Source organism: Corvus brachyrhynchos, unplaced genomic scaffold (genome assembly GCF_000691975.1).
Source record: "Corvus brachyrhynchos isolate BGI_N302 unplaced genomic scaffold, ASM69197v1 scaffold87, whole genome shotgun sequence".
Lineage (NCBI taxonomy): Eukaryota > Metazoa > Chordata > Aves > Passeriformes > Corvidae > Corvus > Corvus brachyrhynchos.
This window is the reverse complement of record NW_008239767.1, coordinates 2869172-2885166: the sequence shown is the minus strand read 5'-3', so window position 1 is coordinate 2885166 and position 15995 is coordinate 2869172. Positions and strand designations below refer to the sequence as shown.

The 15995-nt window shown below is 39.5% G+C and overlaps 1 protein-coding gene across 1 annotated transcript in view; it reads left to right on the top strand.

Annotated features, from left to right (window-relative positions):
• The window catches only part of ME1 (malic enzyme 1), a 145518-nt gene that overhangs the window by 98337 nt on the left and 31186 nt on the right, over positions 1 to 15995 (top strand). The window contains 1 exon segment of the mRNA XM_008640222.2: positions 11105 to 11214. Within this exon segment, the coding sequence (XP_008638444.2) occupies positions 11105 to 11214 (110 nt within the window).

The window sequence follows — 15995 nt, the reverse complement described above, 5'->3', positions numbered from 1 at the left end:
ATATTCACCAGGAGTGCTGTATCCAGTCCTGGCTTTCCCAGTACAAGAGAGAGGTACTGGAGAACAATGAGTGAAGGGCCACTAAGATGATGCACTGGAGCATCTCTCCTGTGAGGAGAGACTGGGAGCTGGGGCTGTCTATCCCAGTGGAGCAGCAGCTCATTGGTGTATAAAATATTGTAAGGCAGGGTTTAAAGGAGACTGGGCCAAGATGTTTATAAGTGGTGCCCAATGACAGGAGAAGAGAAAATAAGATGCAAACATTTTGTTTAAATGTAAGAGAAACTTCAGTGTTAAAAAAACCCCATTTTAGTGTCAGGGTGACTGAGCATTGGCACAGGTTTCCCAGAGAAGTTGTGGAGTCTCTGTTCCTGCAGATAGTCCAAAAGCTGGCTGGATGTGGTGCTGCCCAGCCTGCTTTCGCTGACCCTGCTAGAGCGGTGGGTGGTGAGATATCTCCAGAGGTGCCTGCCAGCCTCAGCCATTCTGTGATTCTGTAATGTTCCACTATAATAGTCACAGTTCCTCAGGTCAAACAGTATGCTGTCTAAATAATGCTTTGAAAACAGTAAGCTTCTTTTTTCTTAAAATTCTACATTGTCCATTTCTTCAGTCTAGCCTCCAATATGCTTCTTTTCTCTCAAGTGTAATTTGTGTTGCAGGTACATAAGATATTTTAATGTCTTAAAAACACCATCAAGAACTTGGAAAGGGAGAGGTGAGTTTCATAAATGATCAAAGAGTACAAATATTTGGAGTGTATTTCATCTATCAGAAATGCTTTAAGTATTCCTGTTACAACCTCCCTTTGACATTTCTGAAAGCTCATTACTTCTTTGCCTTTTAACAGTCGAGATGAAGGCTGTCAGTGGTGGAATTGAGATTTCCATCTGTTCATTACACTTGAAGTAGCAGAGGAAAAGAGCAGATGTGCTGCCCCAGGCTTTCTACTAATTTGGCTATCCAGCTGCCTCTTTTATTTTGGGAAAAATACCTATAATCTCATACAAATATAATCAAATATGTAAGGAAGTGCAGTCATCTTGGTTCAACCTCCTATAACTACTTAGAAATCTTTAGATTCTGGCAAAATATACAATATCTTTTCCAAAAAGGCATTGCATTTGTTATAAATCACTCAGGCCTAATTCACTGAGGCATCAAAACAGGCACTTAAGTTAAAACAAAGGAGTAGTCTTGTTGACCCAAGCTGGAATTCTCATATGTTTAAGTAAATACTTTAATAAATTATCCTTTATTGAAGTAGTATTTTTGAATACTGTTAGATTCAGTTAAATAAATAGTTAAAAATTATTAGGAAACTTTCTGGTATAGAATTATCAGCCAAGGATCTAATTTTTTTTTTTTTTTTTCTGTAATCCAGACCCTTCCCCCTTTTTGGAAAATGTTAAAATTTACTGTCTGGGCAGTGAATATATGAAGGTTCATTCACAAGAAAATAAAATGCAGCTTGTATAAGCAAAATGCCACCTTAAAATACGCACAATCAATGCAAATCTAATTTTTCCAGCCAAATTGAAACCTTTACCTTTTCCAAGTCCAGCTTTCATTTTCATACAGAAATCTGAGAACTTGTCCAGAGAAACATCTCTTGCCTGGATTTAGGAATCCAGGATTCTTGGAATAGATGATTTCACTAATCACAGTAATTATGAACAGTAATACATATAACACAGTATCTTTCATACTAAATGATCTGTAGAGGACTTCCCTCTGACAGCTCTGTGCAATTGTTGACCAGTGTTCAGGTGCTGCTGTATTTAATTCTTTTTGATGACTTTTGCAAAATTTAGAGCATTAAAAATCTAATTTGTAGAGTGTGCCGGTGCATACCAACACCAGGACAAACCTCAGAACTGTGGCTTTATGGTATTTTTCTTGGCAAAGTAAAATTGCTGACAATCTGAACCAGACAGTAATAATCAGCAACTTTTAAAGATTGCAGTCATGAAGTAACCAGGAAACACCCATTTGAAACTAGGTTCAAACGATTTTAAGTTGTGTAGGATGACTCATCAAACAGTGTAATGTATTTTATATGTTCTTTTTTTGATAACAACAGTTCTTTTTTTGTTTAGCATAAATCCATTTAATTAAAATTTTAAAAATAAGCTTGAAGGGTTTAACAAAGAACACTATATTTTGGGAAGGCAAGAAGTGACACACACCTTTAGCTACAGCTTAAGATTCATGAGGAATAAAACTGCTTACTATTTCCAGCTGAGATGGATTTCTTTCTTGATTCTCTGTTTTTCTGATTTAGTCTGCTCAGACAGTTGACCAATCCATCTGTTCAGTACCATTCCTTCCCTCAGCCAAAAGTATCACAGTGCCAAGTCTCTAAAGAAGAATTGAAGAGGCTGAAAAGAAAAAAATATCTCAGGTCATCTGTTTCAAATCTGCACTCATCTCTTTTAAGTGAATGTAAAACTGAAGGTAATTTGAGATTGTTCTTTGGTCTAAGTTACAGTTAAATCAGCTAAGTGGTAACACTGGAAAAAGCAGTAGAACAGCTAGGAGACAAGTAGAATTCCATTTTCAGGCTCCTGGAGTTTTACTTTTGACTTAGGTGGGGTCAGGATCAGGTAACAAGTGAACCAGTACAAATTCATGAGACACCATCACAGTAATTCAATTTGCTGTTTACTTCAAATTCACATGGAACCATTTTTTTTCCCCAAGGAGGAAAACTACAAAAATTTACAATACAGTTTTCTTCCTCTTCAGATTTAACCTGAGTGTTAGGCAAGCCTGCACTCAACCTCTGCATTTGTGGAAGTTTGTGCTGTGTATTTTCTCATGGCAATGATCTAGTCTGCTGGGGCTGGTGTTTGGGCATGTCAAGAACTGAGTCTAAGCGTTTGGCTCATGTCTGACTTTGTGAAATTTCAAAAGTGTAATTTATTTGTATAATGTACATTATGCCATACCTCAGTACTATGTCATCCATCCACCTTCCTGCTGAGAGGACTGTGTCACAGCAGAGAGGAGGCAACTGGACACAATCCACCACAGGAAACTGATTTGACAGCACTTAGTGAAAGTTTTTATGGAACAGAGAGGTGGATTTATGTTAAAAGTGTTCAAAAAAGTTGATTTTATTATTCAGTCTAATACCTACATATTCAAAGCATCAGCATGTTTCTGTTCATATGGTCTGACCAGGGTTGCTGATGTGTGACACTGAAGGCAAAAGAGCCCTGCCTGTCAAGTCCTCAGTGCTTTTTCTGGGCTTCTGGTGATAAGTGGTAATAAGATTTGATTTTATATAGGTGTTCTATGCCTTTAAGATCCAGCAGCTGTGCTGGCATGGTTATTTTGCCTCAGGGTATTGCTTACTTCAGCCTCCATAAATTTTTTTGTGTCTGTATGTCCTCATGTTGAATTTCTTCAGATTGCAGTGTGACTTCCTGCTGTGCCTGTAGGATAGAGTGGCACATGTGATGTGCTGTGATATGGATTGTTGCTGTTGTCAAGGTCCCAGAGGTGTCTTTGCTGTGGCCTTACCAGAGCCCAGGCCTGCTCATCTTGATGTAAATGAGACATTGTAAATTTTCCTTCAGTCAGCTTTGTTCTTTGTTATTGGTGTGTGCCACTGTTTTCAGCTCTGTTTTGCTGCTGCTTCCAGTAGTGCACACATTTCCATTCATGCATCATTCGCACCACCCTCCCTAATTCTGTTACAAAAGTCTATACATGTGAACTGGAACAGTCTAAGTTACGATCAAGCCCAGTTCCTGACAACACTGTTGTGTGCTATACTTTAGAACAAATATCAAAACCAAAAAATAAAATACAAATAGTTTTGCAACAAGAAGAAATATAATTTTACAACGGTGGTAACTTTCAGTTACTCGTTTTGCAGCCTTTATTTTATTATATAGTTCAGGTTCACTAGTGACCATCTGTATTAATCCTTTAACAGCACTTTGAAAATGCACAAATACTTAGAGTGGGTATGTCTAGAACTGCTGTCAACTTATTGTCTCAGTAGGATGGACTTCAAAAGACTTCAATTTAAAGAACAAGTAGTCCCTGCTACAGTGTGATGCAACCATGCTGATGAAAAATTAGGTTAAAACCAGCAACTGTCCTTTTCTTATAGCAAGTGTTTCTGTTGGTATACCACAAAAGCTTTTGATTTCATTACCTTTTCTCACAAGAGAAGCCCTTTATGTGTATAAGGCCTGACTGTGGGCAGAGAATCTGGTTTTGCTTCTCTGCTTATGAACAAGTTCCAGGACAACCAACCTCAAGACCTTCCTAAAATGAGCACCACTCTGCTCCCAAGGCTGTGAAGTCCACACATGTAGCAGTGCTGTTGGCTGGGGGGAAAAAAGAGAGAAAATTATAAGTCATCTCCAGCCCATTCTCCTCACTATTCCTGGGATAGAAAGGCCATGGAAATGAATACCAAATCTGTTTGGGACAGGGGAAGAGCAAGCAGAAGAGTGTTAGAAGCACTGGTACAGTGACAGAGCACTGTGGCTGTGCCAGGGAATAGTAATATGGAAACGTTTTGTAGAACTTTATTTCCTTAAGAGAACAAGAATGAAGGAAGGATCTGCTGTCTAGGTGAGTGCTGCTGGTACTAGAGTGAGTGCTAAGTGCTGCCATCTCCTGCACCCCCATGCCTATCTATCCCCTTGGACAGATACTGAGCTCATTGAGGCAAGGATTGGTTTGGAAATGGAAAATTACTATGAAAAACAGTCCTATGAAAGTACATGCTTTCTGTAGCTGAAATAAAACCAGTGGTTGCCTACAGGGGAATAAAAAAGGAATTTTAAACAGAGTCCTTCATGTGGAAAGCAGAGATGCTGACAGTTTCTATTAAGTTCTTTAGAAAATCTCTTCCTGTGAAGAATGTCCTGTCTGACTTGCTGGTCCAATTCAGGACAGAGAAAGTTATTTGTAATTTAATGATACCTCTTCTGGGAAGGTATTTGCATTGTAGAACTGGCTGGAGCTCAGTGCACCTTGGACAGATTTTTGTCCTGTGCAGCTGTAGCCCATCAGGCTGTTGGAGAGGCAGCATGAGTAGTACCATCTGCTGCAGAGGGGCTTGGGTGCTTGCTGGAGGGTAGCTCATCTGGGCCACCTTTTCCACAGAATATATATGTAGCATTTATTGTGCAAAACTCTAACCCCCTCATTTAAATTGTGTTGAATTTAAGCAGCGGGTTACAGTTGTAGCAGAAGAGGTGCTGGGATGGATGTATGACCTCATTGCAGCAGTTTAATTGCCTTATGAAATGAAGTTAAAGATAGGTTGGAGGAAAACAGGAGGAGAAAGCACCCAGGTCCTAAGAGTTGTCAGGAGGGAGGGTGGGAAGGCATCCAGAGAAAGCCCTGGCACAAAGAGGAGTTTGTAGCAGTGTTCTTGATGCTTTAAGTCTGCTTTGAGCAGTGGGATATATGGTAATGAGCAGGCTTACAGCATTTGGAGCAGGGAGGAAGGAGATAATTTCCACATTGTCCTGGTGCACTATAAATGGTTCTGGCTGGCAGGGCGGCTGCGTGACGCATGAGGCAAGGAAGACAGTGCCAGTGTTGCTATCATTTTGGTTTGCTCCTTCTTAAGAATGGGTGGCAGCAACAACTTTTGATGGTTTCTAAGGCTTTTTCAGTTCCAGCCATGTATGAAAAAAAAAAAAAATCAAAAAAGAGTTTGGAAGGGCTAAAAACCTAAAAAGCAATCACTTGTTCCTTTAGGAAGGTTTCCAAAACAATGGCTGGCAGTAAGAAAAAATGATCCAAATATACATCCAGAAAAGCTTCTTAGCTGTAGAAGTAAGCATGGATTTTACTGATCATATGGTTTAAATTCAAAATTATGCCTAAACTTTTACAGCTCCCACTGTCACCAAAAGCCAGGTTCTTGAGGGTTTTCCCTGTTGAGGTTTTAAGAGTATTGAGTTGCCAAAATACTTGTACTGTATATTTGGGATGGTTAAAGAGCTGGGAACATTTTTCTCCAGGCTGTTACATAAAGATATGCCCCACAGAATTATTTGGAACATTAACATTGTTGTCACAGACAACTGAATATAAATTTATTTATAAATGGGGAAAAATGAACTAAGACTGTCACAAAAAATATGTTGTAAATTGGGAAAAGTATTGGAGACATTGTTTTTTGGCAACCACATGTTATTCAGTGGGATGGTTCATTTTAATCCATTGTCCAGCATTTGCCTCCCATACTTGATGACAAATATGATGTTGCATGCTTGCCACCTCTCATCTGCATTTTATCTTCATAACAAAACAAAGGAAATACGGCTTTGAACTTCTGTCCAGTTGGATCCTGATTCAGACTGCCTGTGTGACTTGGAGCAGGAATCTAAAATCCAAGTACACAGAAAGGAGTGGGTGACAAAATAGGATTTACAAGGGGAAACAGTGATCTGGATTATCACTTTCTAGGGACAATTTATATTTGTTTAATCAGCTACTGCAGTGACACATCCTTAACCAGCGGAAGAGAGGAATTCACAGCTACGAAACACTTGCCTGCAAAAATCCATCAGTCCTAGGCAGGACCCAAGCCAAGCTATTGCTATCAGAGAAGTGTTTTCCAGAGCACAAAAATAGTTAAGAATTCATTAATGCATTTATTATGGTTGCACACTGAGGAGGAATGTCTGCCAGATTTTCTTTTTTAGTTTTGATAGTGTAGGACTAGATCTCATAATTTCTTCTGGTTAAGACAGTTGGTGCCCACTGGATAGGTTCTTTCTTCCATTTATTTGTACCACCTTTCATATGAACGTTGATGTTGGTTACATGTTCCTCCATTTCCTCAGTTATCCCCTATGTAGCCCTGGGTCAAAACCAGTGACAGCAGGAGAACTGTTGGCTCTGCTTTGAGCAAGCCATAAGGCATGATATGTTTTATGTGACTCATATCACAGAATCAGTTAGGTTGGAAAAGACCTCTGAGATCCATAAGTCCAAGCTATGACCAAACACCAAATGACATCAACAGACCATGGCACTACGTGCCATGACCAGTCCCTCTTTAAACGCCTCCAGGGATGGTGACTCCACCACCTCCCTGGGCAGCCCATTCCAATGTCTAATCATTCTTTTGTGAAGAAATTCTTCCTAATGTCCAACCTAAACCTCCCCTGGAGCAGCTTGAGACTGTGTCCTCTTATCCTGTCCTTGGTTGCCTGGGAGAAGAGGCCGACCCCCACCTGGCTAAACTTTCTTGCGGCTGGTTGTAGAGAGCATTAAGGTCACCCCTGAGCCTCCTTTCTCCTGGCTAAACAACCCCAGCTCCCTCAACTGCTCCTCACAAGATTTGTGTTCCAGCCCCTTCACCAATTTCATTGCTCTTCTCTGAATGCACTCAAGCACCTCAATGACCTTCCTGACTTGAGGGGCCCAGAACTGGACCCAGGACTTGAAGTGTGGCCTCACCAGTGCTGAGTACAGGGGGACAATCCCTGCCCTGGTCCTGCTGCCCACACTATTGCTGATACAGGCCAGGATGCCACTGGCCTTCTTGGCCACTTGAGCACACGCTGCTTTGTGTTCAGCCACTGTCAACCAGCATCCCCATGTTTTCTTCTGCTGAGCAGCTTTCCAGCTGCTCTTCCCCCATCCTGCAGCCCTGCATGGGGTTGTTGTGACCAAAGTGCAGGACCCAGCACTTGGTCTTGTTGAACCTTATACCACTGGTGTTGGCTCATAGATCCAGCCTGTCCAGATCCCTCTGCAGAGCCTTTCTGTGATCAACACTCCCACCCCCATTTGTGCAGCATTGTAACTGAATACCATGTCTGCTTGTTTCTGGAACTCTACTGCTGGTGACATATTCAAAATAAAAGGCTTTTAGTTTCTACTGGAGATATGCATGTCTTCAAATTTCAAAGAGGAAGATGAAATTGTTCTAAGGTATATGATGATGAAGTTTAGCTACTTAAATAAGCAGTACACTCTATTATTTCACACTATCATATGAAATAGGTAGTCCACTACTTTTAAAATACAAGAAATACCTCTTAGAGAGTTTTCTGTCATGACAATTTTTTCTAATTTTGTCTCCTAATCTTCTTGACATGCCTGAAATTGCTGTCTTTTAACATACTCCCTTGTAGCAGTCAGCTGCAATCATGGAATGGTGGTTTTAAATCTGATGATTTTGTGTGTAGCAAATCTATTACTGGTGTCTGGACTCCGCCTGATCAGGCACCCTGTGTCATCAGAGGAAACTCTGTGAAGCCAGTCTGTGCTATATCTATATCAAGTATTGATGGAAGATGTTAAGATGGTCACATTTTAGGTTAGCTGCAGGCTTTGTTTTCTCTTTTCATAGTGTTTGAAAGATAATTGAACTCACAGAACTGTAGTGGCCTACAGTTGCTGGAATTCTAGTGGTTTGAAAGGTGCAGCAGGATTTGATGACTGCACGAAGACAAGCACCAAAGTGCTTGGTTCCCTTTTCATCCTGCAGTCATTTGTGTTCCATACCCACCTGTGAAGAGGTGCAGTTCTAAGCTGAAAATTTGCAATGACAGCAGGGTGTGAGGTGCAAACAGAGAGGACACGTTCTGCTTCCATGAGGGTTGATTCAAGCAGTTACCCTTTATAGTGCAGAAGCCACAAAGCTAAAAGGGTTCATCGGCATGCGAGAAGGGTGGAAGGTTATTGCAGAGTGATACAGGAAGGAAAATACTGGTTTAGGTTTTGGCTCAACTTTCTGCTTTAAGTAATTTTGACAGTAAGATGTGGAAGTCATAGAAGAATTGATGGTTCTTTTGGTATGGTCACTGCTTCCAGAACTGTGAGGCACCTTTGTAGCCAATTCATTATTGCTAAGGGATTTTCTGGAATGCCAGATAATAGCTATTTTGTATTACCTCATCTGTATGTCTCATCTGTTAGTGGTTTTGAGAATGAGAATACTCCAAGCAGAGAAACGGTGTGTAATTTTCTTGTCTTTCATGGGTACCCAGCCACTGGATTTGGTTAGACTTTTTTGAGAACATAGACCTCAAAATTCACAAGTCTTATGAGGTACTGCTGGTCATGGGCAGCACTGAAGTCTCAGGTTTTTACCTGGATGTCAGGTGCTACACATGCAGTGAATAAGAATGCTGCTTAGAAAATTTTCTGCCATGACACCAAAATCTCAGAGGCCCAGAGTTAGACTGCCTGCATTTTTTCCATTTTAATTAAACAGCCATGATATCTGGCTCAGAGAATTAATATGGACACTGTGCCCAGTATAGGATGCTTATTTTCTACAGGGACACTCTTTTAATATTACTCACAGGGAATTTTGGTCTTTGTCTACAAAGGTAATGGACAAGAAAACAGAGAAAAATAAAATGCAGATGAGAAAATGGAATGTTATATACGGTAAAATAATGAAACAGACCAGCCTATTGACATCCAAGAAACACATATAACCAAGGTCCAGGATTCCAGAGTGATAATCTCATTATTTTCATATTATTATGCAACTGTCAGCTCCTAGACCCTTATGGAATTACTGAAGTTTATGTCAGAAACTGAATCAGGTTAGAAATTTAAATTAATTATTGAAATTAGCTCTAGTTTATTACTTGAACCCAGTTGTGATTTACAGTACTGAATTTGCCAAATTCTCTTTTAAGCAGTTGCCTGTCATTATGCTGCTGAAGAAGTCCAGGTTTTTCCATCAAACCTGAAGATGTATTTATTTTCAGCAAGGATTACTATTCCTGCCAGTGGAATCCCCATAGATTTGGCTAATTGTAATATGGCTGTAAATATGTGTTTTCCATGGAAATGAGTTTAGTCACAGGAATTTTTGTCTTTTTTTTAATACTGATAGATTTGCTTAATGTGGTTGCCAAATGCATGTATGGTTTAAAGAAAAACTCAATTAATGTATTTACACTAAACTGCTCACTATATGTATGTATTGCTTTTCTGGATGAAACATGAACTGCTTGACTGTCTCTCATGGATTCGTGCTGTTAGCAAATAAGGAAAGCCTCCTTTAGCTCAATCAGGGTGTGTGCTGTTGAGATCTTGCCCTCTTGCAAGTGTCTATGAGCTTGAATCCAGTCTTTACGTAGTTTTTGTCTACATCTATTTTCATTGCCTTGTAGGTTTTTTGGCTTTTGTTGTAAGAAAGTACTTGAAAATGCCATATGCGACTGGTATGCAAAGAATCTAGAGACATCTGGATGCATAAAAATGCCTCTAAGGACTGGGTGATATTTACAAGAGCATATAGTGACAGGACAAGGGGAAATGGCTTCAGATTGAGAGTAGGATTAGGTTAGATACTGGGGTATCTGAGGGTGGTGAGGCACTGGAACAGGTTGCCCAGAGAAGTTGTGGATGCCCCATCCCTGGAAGTGTTCAAGGCAAGGTTGGATGCAGCTCTGAGCAACCTGGTCTAGTGGAAGATGTCCCTGCCCATGGCAGGGGACTGGAATAAGATGATCCTTAAGGTCCCTTCCAATCCAAACGATTCTATGATACATAGTGGTAATATTGATTTAATTTAACTTCTTACTAACTTTTATTTTGAAGAAATGAAACAGCAGGGCAATTGCTTACTTCTTAGGTATTGGCATACAAGTCTAGTGCCAGGAGTCTTGAGTTTCCGTATTAAAAAAAAAAAAAAAAATACAACCATAGAATTATAGATTGGTTTGTGTTGGGAGGGACCTTTTTTTGTTCACTAGGTAATTGCACAGTGAAGACTTGTGTTGAGATGTCTGCAGAGGGTGAACGCCTTTTCCACTGATCTTCTACTCAAAAAAAAAAAAAAAATACAACCATAGAATTATAGATTGGTTTGTGTTGGGAGGGACCTTTTTTTGTTCACTAGGTAATTGCACAGTGAAGACTTGTGTTGAGATGTCTGCAGAGGGTGAATGCCTTTTCCACTGATCTTCTACTCATAACTTAGAACTGATTAAATACTATTAGTAGTATAATTATGAAACATATTAAGACTTGTATGATTCATATTATACTTGTATTCAAAATCTGACCCGCAAATGTTATTAGCTTTTTAATGTATAATTTGGAGACTTTTTTTAACATAATGCATAATTTCTTGTTTTTCTAGATATGGCATGAACTGCCTCATTCAGTTTGAGGATTTTGCTAATGCCAATGCATTCCGCCTCCTGCATAAGTACCGTAACAAGTATTGCACTTTCAATGATGACATTCAAGGTAACAAACTTTTTCTCTTCTCTTCACTGTTGTTTCCACAAGCTAGAAAAAAAGTCTTCATTTCCTGAGGGAAAAAAATCGATCAGCTTTATTGTGATATTTGTAGATGTACAGCTCACATTTTGCCGTGGGTTTCCTCAGCATGGTGAGCTGGTGAGCTGCGTTTGCTCTTAACCTTTCACTGCATTTCAGTTCTTAAACTGACAACTCAGTTAAATATTCATGTAATTTTCCTTGCAGTCTCATTCAGTTTTAGAGGGAAATGATCCCCTTGACTCTGTTTTCCCATCTGAATAATTTGTGGCAGCTGGTAAAAGGAAAATATCTAGGATGGGAAATGTCAGCAAGGGGGATTTCCCAGTGCTCAATCTAAACAGACATCCTGTCCCTCCCCTCCCAAGAAGACAGACAAGCAGGGCTGACGTGGTGTATGGGTTGCCTTATATCCAGTCAGCAAAAGAGCACTGGAAAATAACTTGCTCTAGGGCAGTAAGTGTATAACTTCCTCTAGGGCACTGGCTCCCACCCTTGAGAGGAGGCTGAAGTCAGATGAACTGCTGGAGAGAGGTACCCAGAGAGGGCCCTGGGTATCCAGCTGCCTCTTACCCCCTTGCGTTTCCTTGGGTAGATGAAGGTCTCAGCAGTGACAGGTCAAAAATGGAAGTTAACCTGTATTCATTTCTCACAGTTTTCAGTGACACTTGAAGCCAACTATTAGGAGCTGGAGTTTTCCAGAAGTCATTATTGAGTCATGCTTGGGACCTAAGTCATATTTCAGTGACTCAGCACATGGCAGTGGATTCAAATAGCCCTTGTCTTTCTGTTGTTAGGGATTTGGCTATCCATATGAACTGTGTTCCTGTTACAAGCCTGGCTGAGTTCTACTTCCGCATTTGAAACAGATTATGGAGGACAACCTCCCAGATGGGAAATAAACTAATTATAAAATATCATTTCCCTTTGTAAGAGGCATGGTGCTTCCTACCCTGAAGGGTCTGAGTCTAGCCATGGCTACAGCAGGCCAAACAGCATCTGGAAGTTTCCCTGGTTGTTTAGAGGCCCAGCTCCCACAGGGGAATTCCCTTTCCTTGCCAGCTGAAGGTCCTTAACCCAAATCAGAAAAAGACTCAAGTAGAATGTGCTTTCACAGAAATGGAAAGGAAGCTTTTCAGCAAAAGTGTACCAGCTATGGGTAAACTTATTTGACAAGGCCTTTCGTGTCTTTATTTGCATTTTCAAACCATTTCATTCTCTCTCATGCACCTTGGAAGGAGGTGTCTTGATGTTCAGAAGTGTTGGAAGGTATCCCTTTGGCTTTTGTCTGAGCTGCTGTAGCAGCTAGCAGCCTTCCTTAGAAGTGCAGCCATGTGCAGTCTTTTAATTTATTCGTTTTCTGCAATCTGATTTGTGCTTGTGGGGCCTTTGGTATTTTCACAAACAATGCCAGTGACTTTTGGGTGATCTCCATCCTTAATATTTGTGTAGCTTCCAAGAGGTGAAAGTGGATGCATTTATTCTTCTCTGGTCTCTGTCATTTGTCATCATATCCCTGTAATTACCTTCAGAAACTTTTTTTTTCATAGCATGTCATCTTCTCCTATAATGTGGAAGTAGAATAACAGTCCATTGATTTTTTATCCCTCTTCTTGTTCCAACTTTATAAACCCTAAGGATCTTTTGCCTAGCAACTATAATGAGACTGGATGGTGCTAACTTCTTTATCAATCCTTAGAGATTTTCATATTATAAATAGCATGATTTTTACCAGGCTACTTGAAAGAGGGCTTTCTCGATATGCAAGATGTATTTTCTACAGCACTAAAGCTGGCAAATAGTGCCAGGCCAATAAAAGCAAAGAAACACAGCACTGCATCTAATTTGCCATAATCTTCTGAAGATAGTGCTTGAATGATATTTTAAACACAGTTTCTCCCAGTACTAATATTTTTCAAGGGAAAGCTACCTTAAGATCAAAAGAAACGTTTAATATATTTCATAGAAAGGCTTGAGGATTTTTTTATCTATATAAGATATTCAGAGAAAGGATTCCTATATATCTTAGTGATTCAATGAGGACCTTTCAGTATCTCAAGTCTAAAAAAACCCCTAATATATGATCTTGCTTTCTGACAGACACTGAAAAAGGCAAAGAAAACACGGCAAGCTGCATATATGCATCTGCAAATATTGACTTGGACAAATGCAGTTGCCTTCTCTTAGCTCACAGCTGTTTACAAGGGGTCAGCCTGCTCCTAACTGATGACTGCAGAACATTTGGAAAAAGTCTGCCAAAACACTGATCACAAAAAACCACTAAAGATTGATCATTAAGGGTCACCTATAGTCATATTTAAGAATTTCTGGAAACAGTCTCCATCCCTGCTGCAGGATGGTCACGTCCTTTACTTTGGAGAAAGCTTTGTAACTTTTTCTACGTTACCTCTCTGTACACAAGGAATTGACAGCAAGGGTGAACAGGATTCTGGTATAAATCTGTACCGGAATAATAAAATTCTTCGTACTTCAGCATTTTAGAAAGCATCTTTGTTTTTGGATAGGTGGTGAATTTCTTCCCTCTGCAATTATAATAATTTCTTCATATTTATATTTTCAAAATATCTTCTTACAAACACAATAGCAATGTTTCCTTAGGGAGAAAATATTCGCTTTTTCCCTTGAATTCCTGTCTGTTTTTTTTCTAACCACAAATCAGCTTGTTGGGTTTTTTTCTCTCACTCTGAATTACAGAGACAGATTTTTGGAAATGAAAATCAGAGAATGCCATTGGTTTAAAACAAATACTTCTATCTGGTTCTAACTATTAAGAACCTTTTCCAAAACGGAGGGGGGTTTGATCATAATTTCCCACATGGGAGAAATATGAATTAGTTTTGTAATGTCAAACTTCACAACAGTTAGAAATTCCTGAATTAGGTCAGGTTGCTAGCTTTGCTCATCCCCAATATATTTAGGAAGGAGGTGTTATAAGGAAAGGGTGGAATTTTCTAGAAGATAAGATATGTGATGTTTTTTTATTTTCCAACCCCTGCCTGGGAATGAACCAATGGTGCCTGTGTTGCCAAACAAAGCTGTTTCTCAGGGTGAGAGATGTTCTCTGCTTGACCGCCCTCGAAGGAGGCAGGGTTGGGATTCAGTTTGAAAAATCCCTTAAAGAAACTAACCAGTTCCCTTCCCTGCTGCAGGGAGGTTGAACAAGTCTCTTAAGATCTGCTGAAAAGGAAGTCCTAGGTACAGGGCAGTGCTAAAATCCTGCTTGTGGGTGGGATTGGCTTGGGCCACACCTTTCTGCCCCTTGCAAACCCCAGATGCCATAATGCTTCCTTTCCACACCTATTTTGACTTTGGTGAGTCTGTTGAAAGAGTTTTTGCTGCTTGAGCACAGTCAGTGGCTTAAGGCATGTTTGCATGTCTTTAGAGCCATGCATTTGTTTTCTGTGGGTCTCTTGGTGCTTATCATGTGGTAGCTGGTTGCAGTCATTGCTGACACGGATACATTTCAAATAGTGGCATCAATTTCCCTAGCCTTGCTGCCTCTATGTAGATCAATTATTTCAATTATTAGAATTTTTTTGATCTTTTTCCCCCCTTCTGCAGTTAAAAATTTTCTTGATTGACAATGACAAACTTCTGTAGTATGAGACAATCTACATGAAATAAGTACTGGAGTCACAGCTGTTGTTCAGTGTGCCCACAGTTGCAATGCTTTCCCCCATTATGGACACAGGGCCTGTATTTATGCCAACAAAAATATTTACACCGAGAGATTGCGCTGGATTGGAAGTAACTTTGGTATCCGTCATGACCTCAGATGTCATTAGTTCTTCACAGCTGTGCTGTTTAATTGCATCAACGTTTTATGAAAAGAAAGAGACATAAAATAAAAAATGTAGAGCATGTATAACTTAATGTAATTATTATATTTTCCATTTGATTTGATTTAAATATATGTTAAATGTTCAGCACACTGCCATTTGAATAACTAGGAAAATTATACCTGGAAGTTATGTTATGACCAATTCAATGTTATTTCAGTGCCATTATCAGAAATCAGAATTTCTGTGTCACAAGCATTGTCCTTTTTAAGATTTAATTCTTTTTAACATTAATATAAAAAATTATACATTTGGTACCTGGAAATTCAAGTTCTTGAAATCAAATTGTAGAGAAGATTTAGGGTTTGTTGTTATGGTTGTGATGGGCATGGGGCTTCCAGTTCTTTCTCTGACCAAGAATTTGAAAAAAGCAGAGTTGAATGACATGTAATAGCTTATGTATTGATCTCATGTATCTCAAATTCTGATAAGATGTGCAAAATGTAGAAAACTTCTTTCATAGACATTTGCTTTACTTTCTGACACATTGGCTTCCAAGTGAAACATGTTGAGATTTTAAAAATGAAATAATTTAAAAAATGAAATTATTTTAAAAAATTCTATTAAGACGTGTGCTGTAGGGTTATGTGAAGTGTGTTTTTCTTTCAGTGTATTCAGGCTGTCACCTCTTTGTTACTTTGTGGTAAATTTACATTGAAATCGGTATGTTTTCAACTAAATCCCCTACTGTAGCTTTTGTGTAATTTTCCATGTGTATACACAAGCATGTGTATGTACAAATATTCTTCTATTTCATTTTTTGCTCATTATGGGTTTAAAAAAGAAATCCATTCTCCCTGTGTTCTGGGGCAGCCAGCTCCAGGTGGCACTGCTTGAGCAAGGAGTTGCACCAAATGACCTCCCATCCTGTGCTGCCAGGACTCTGTA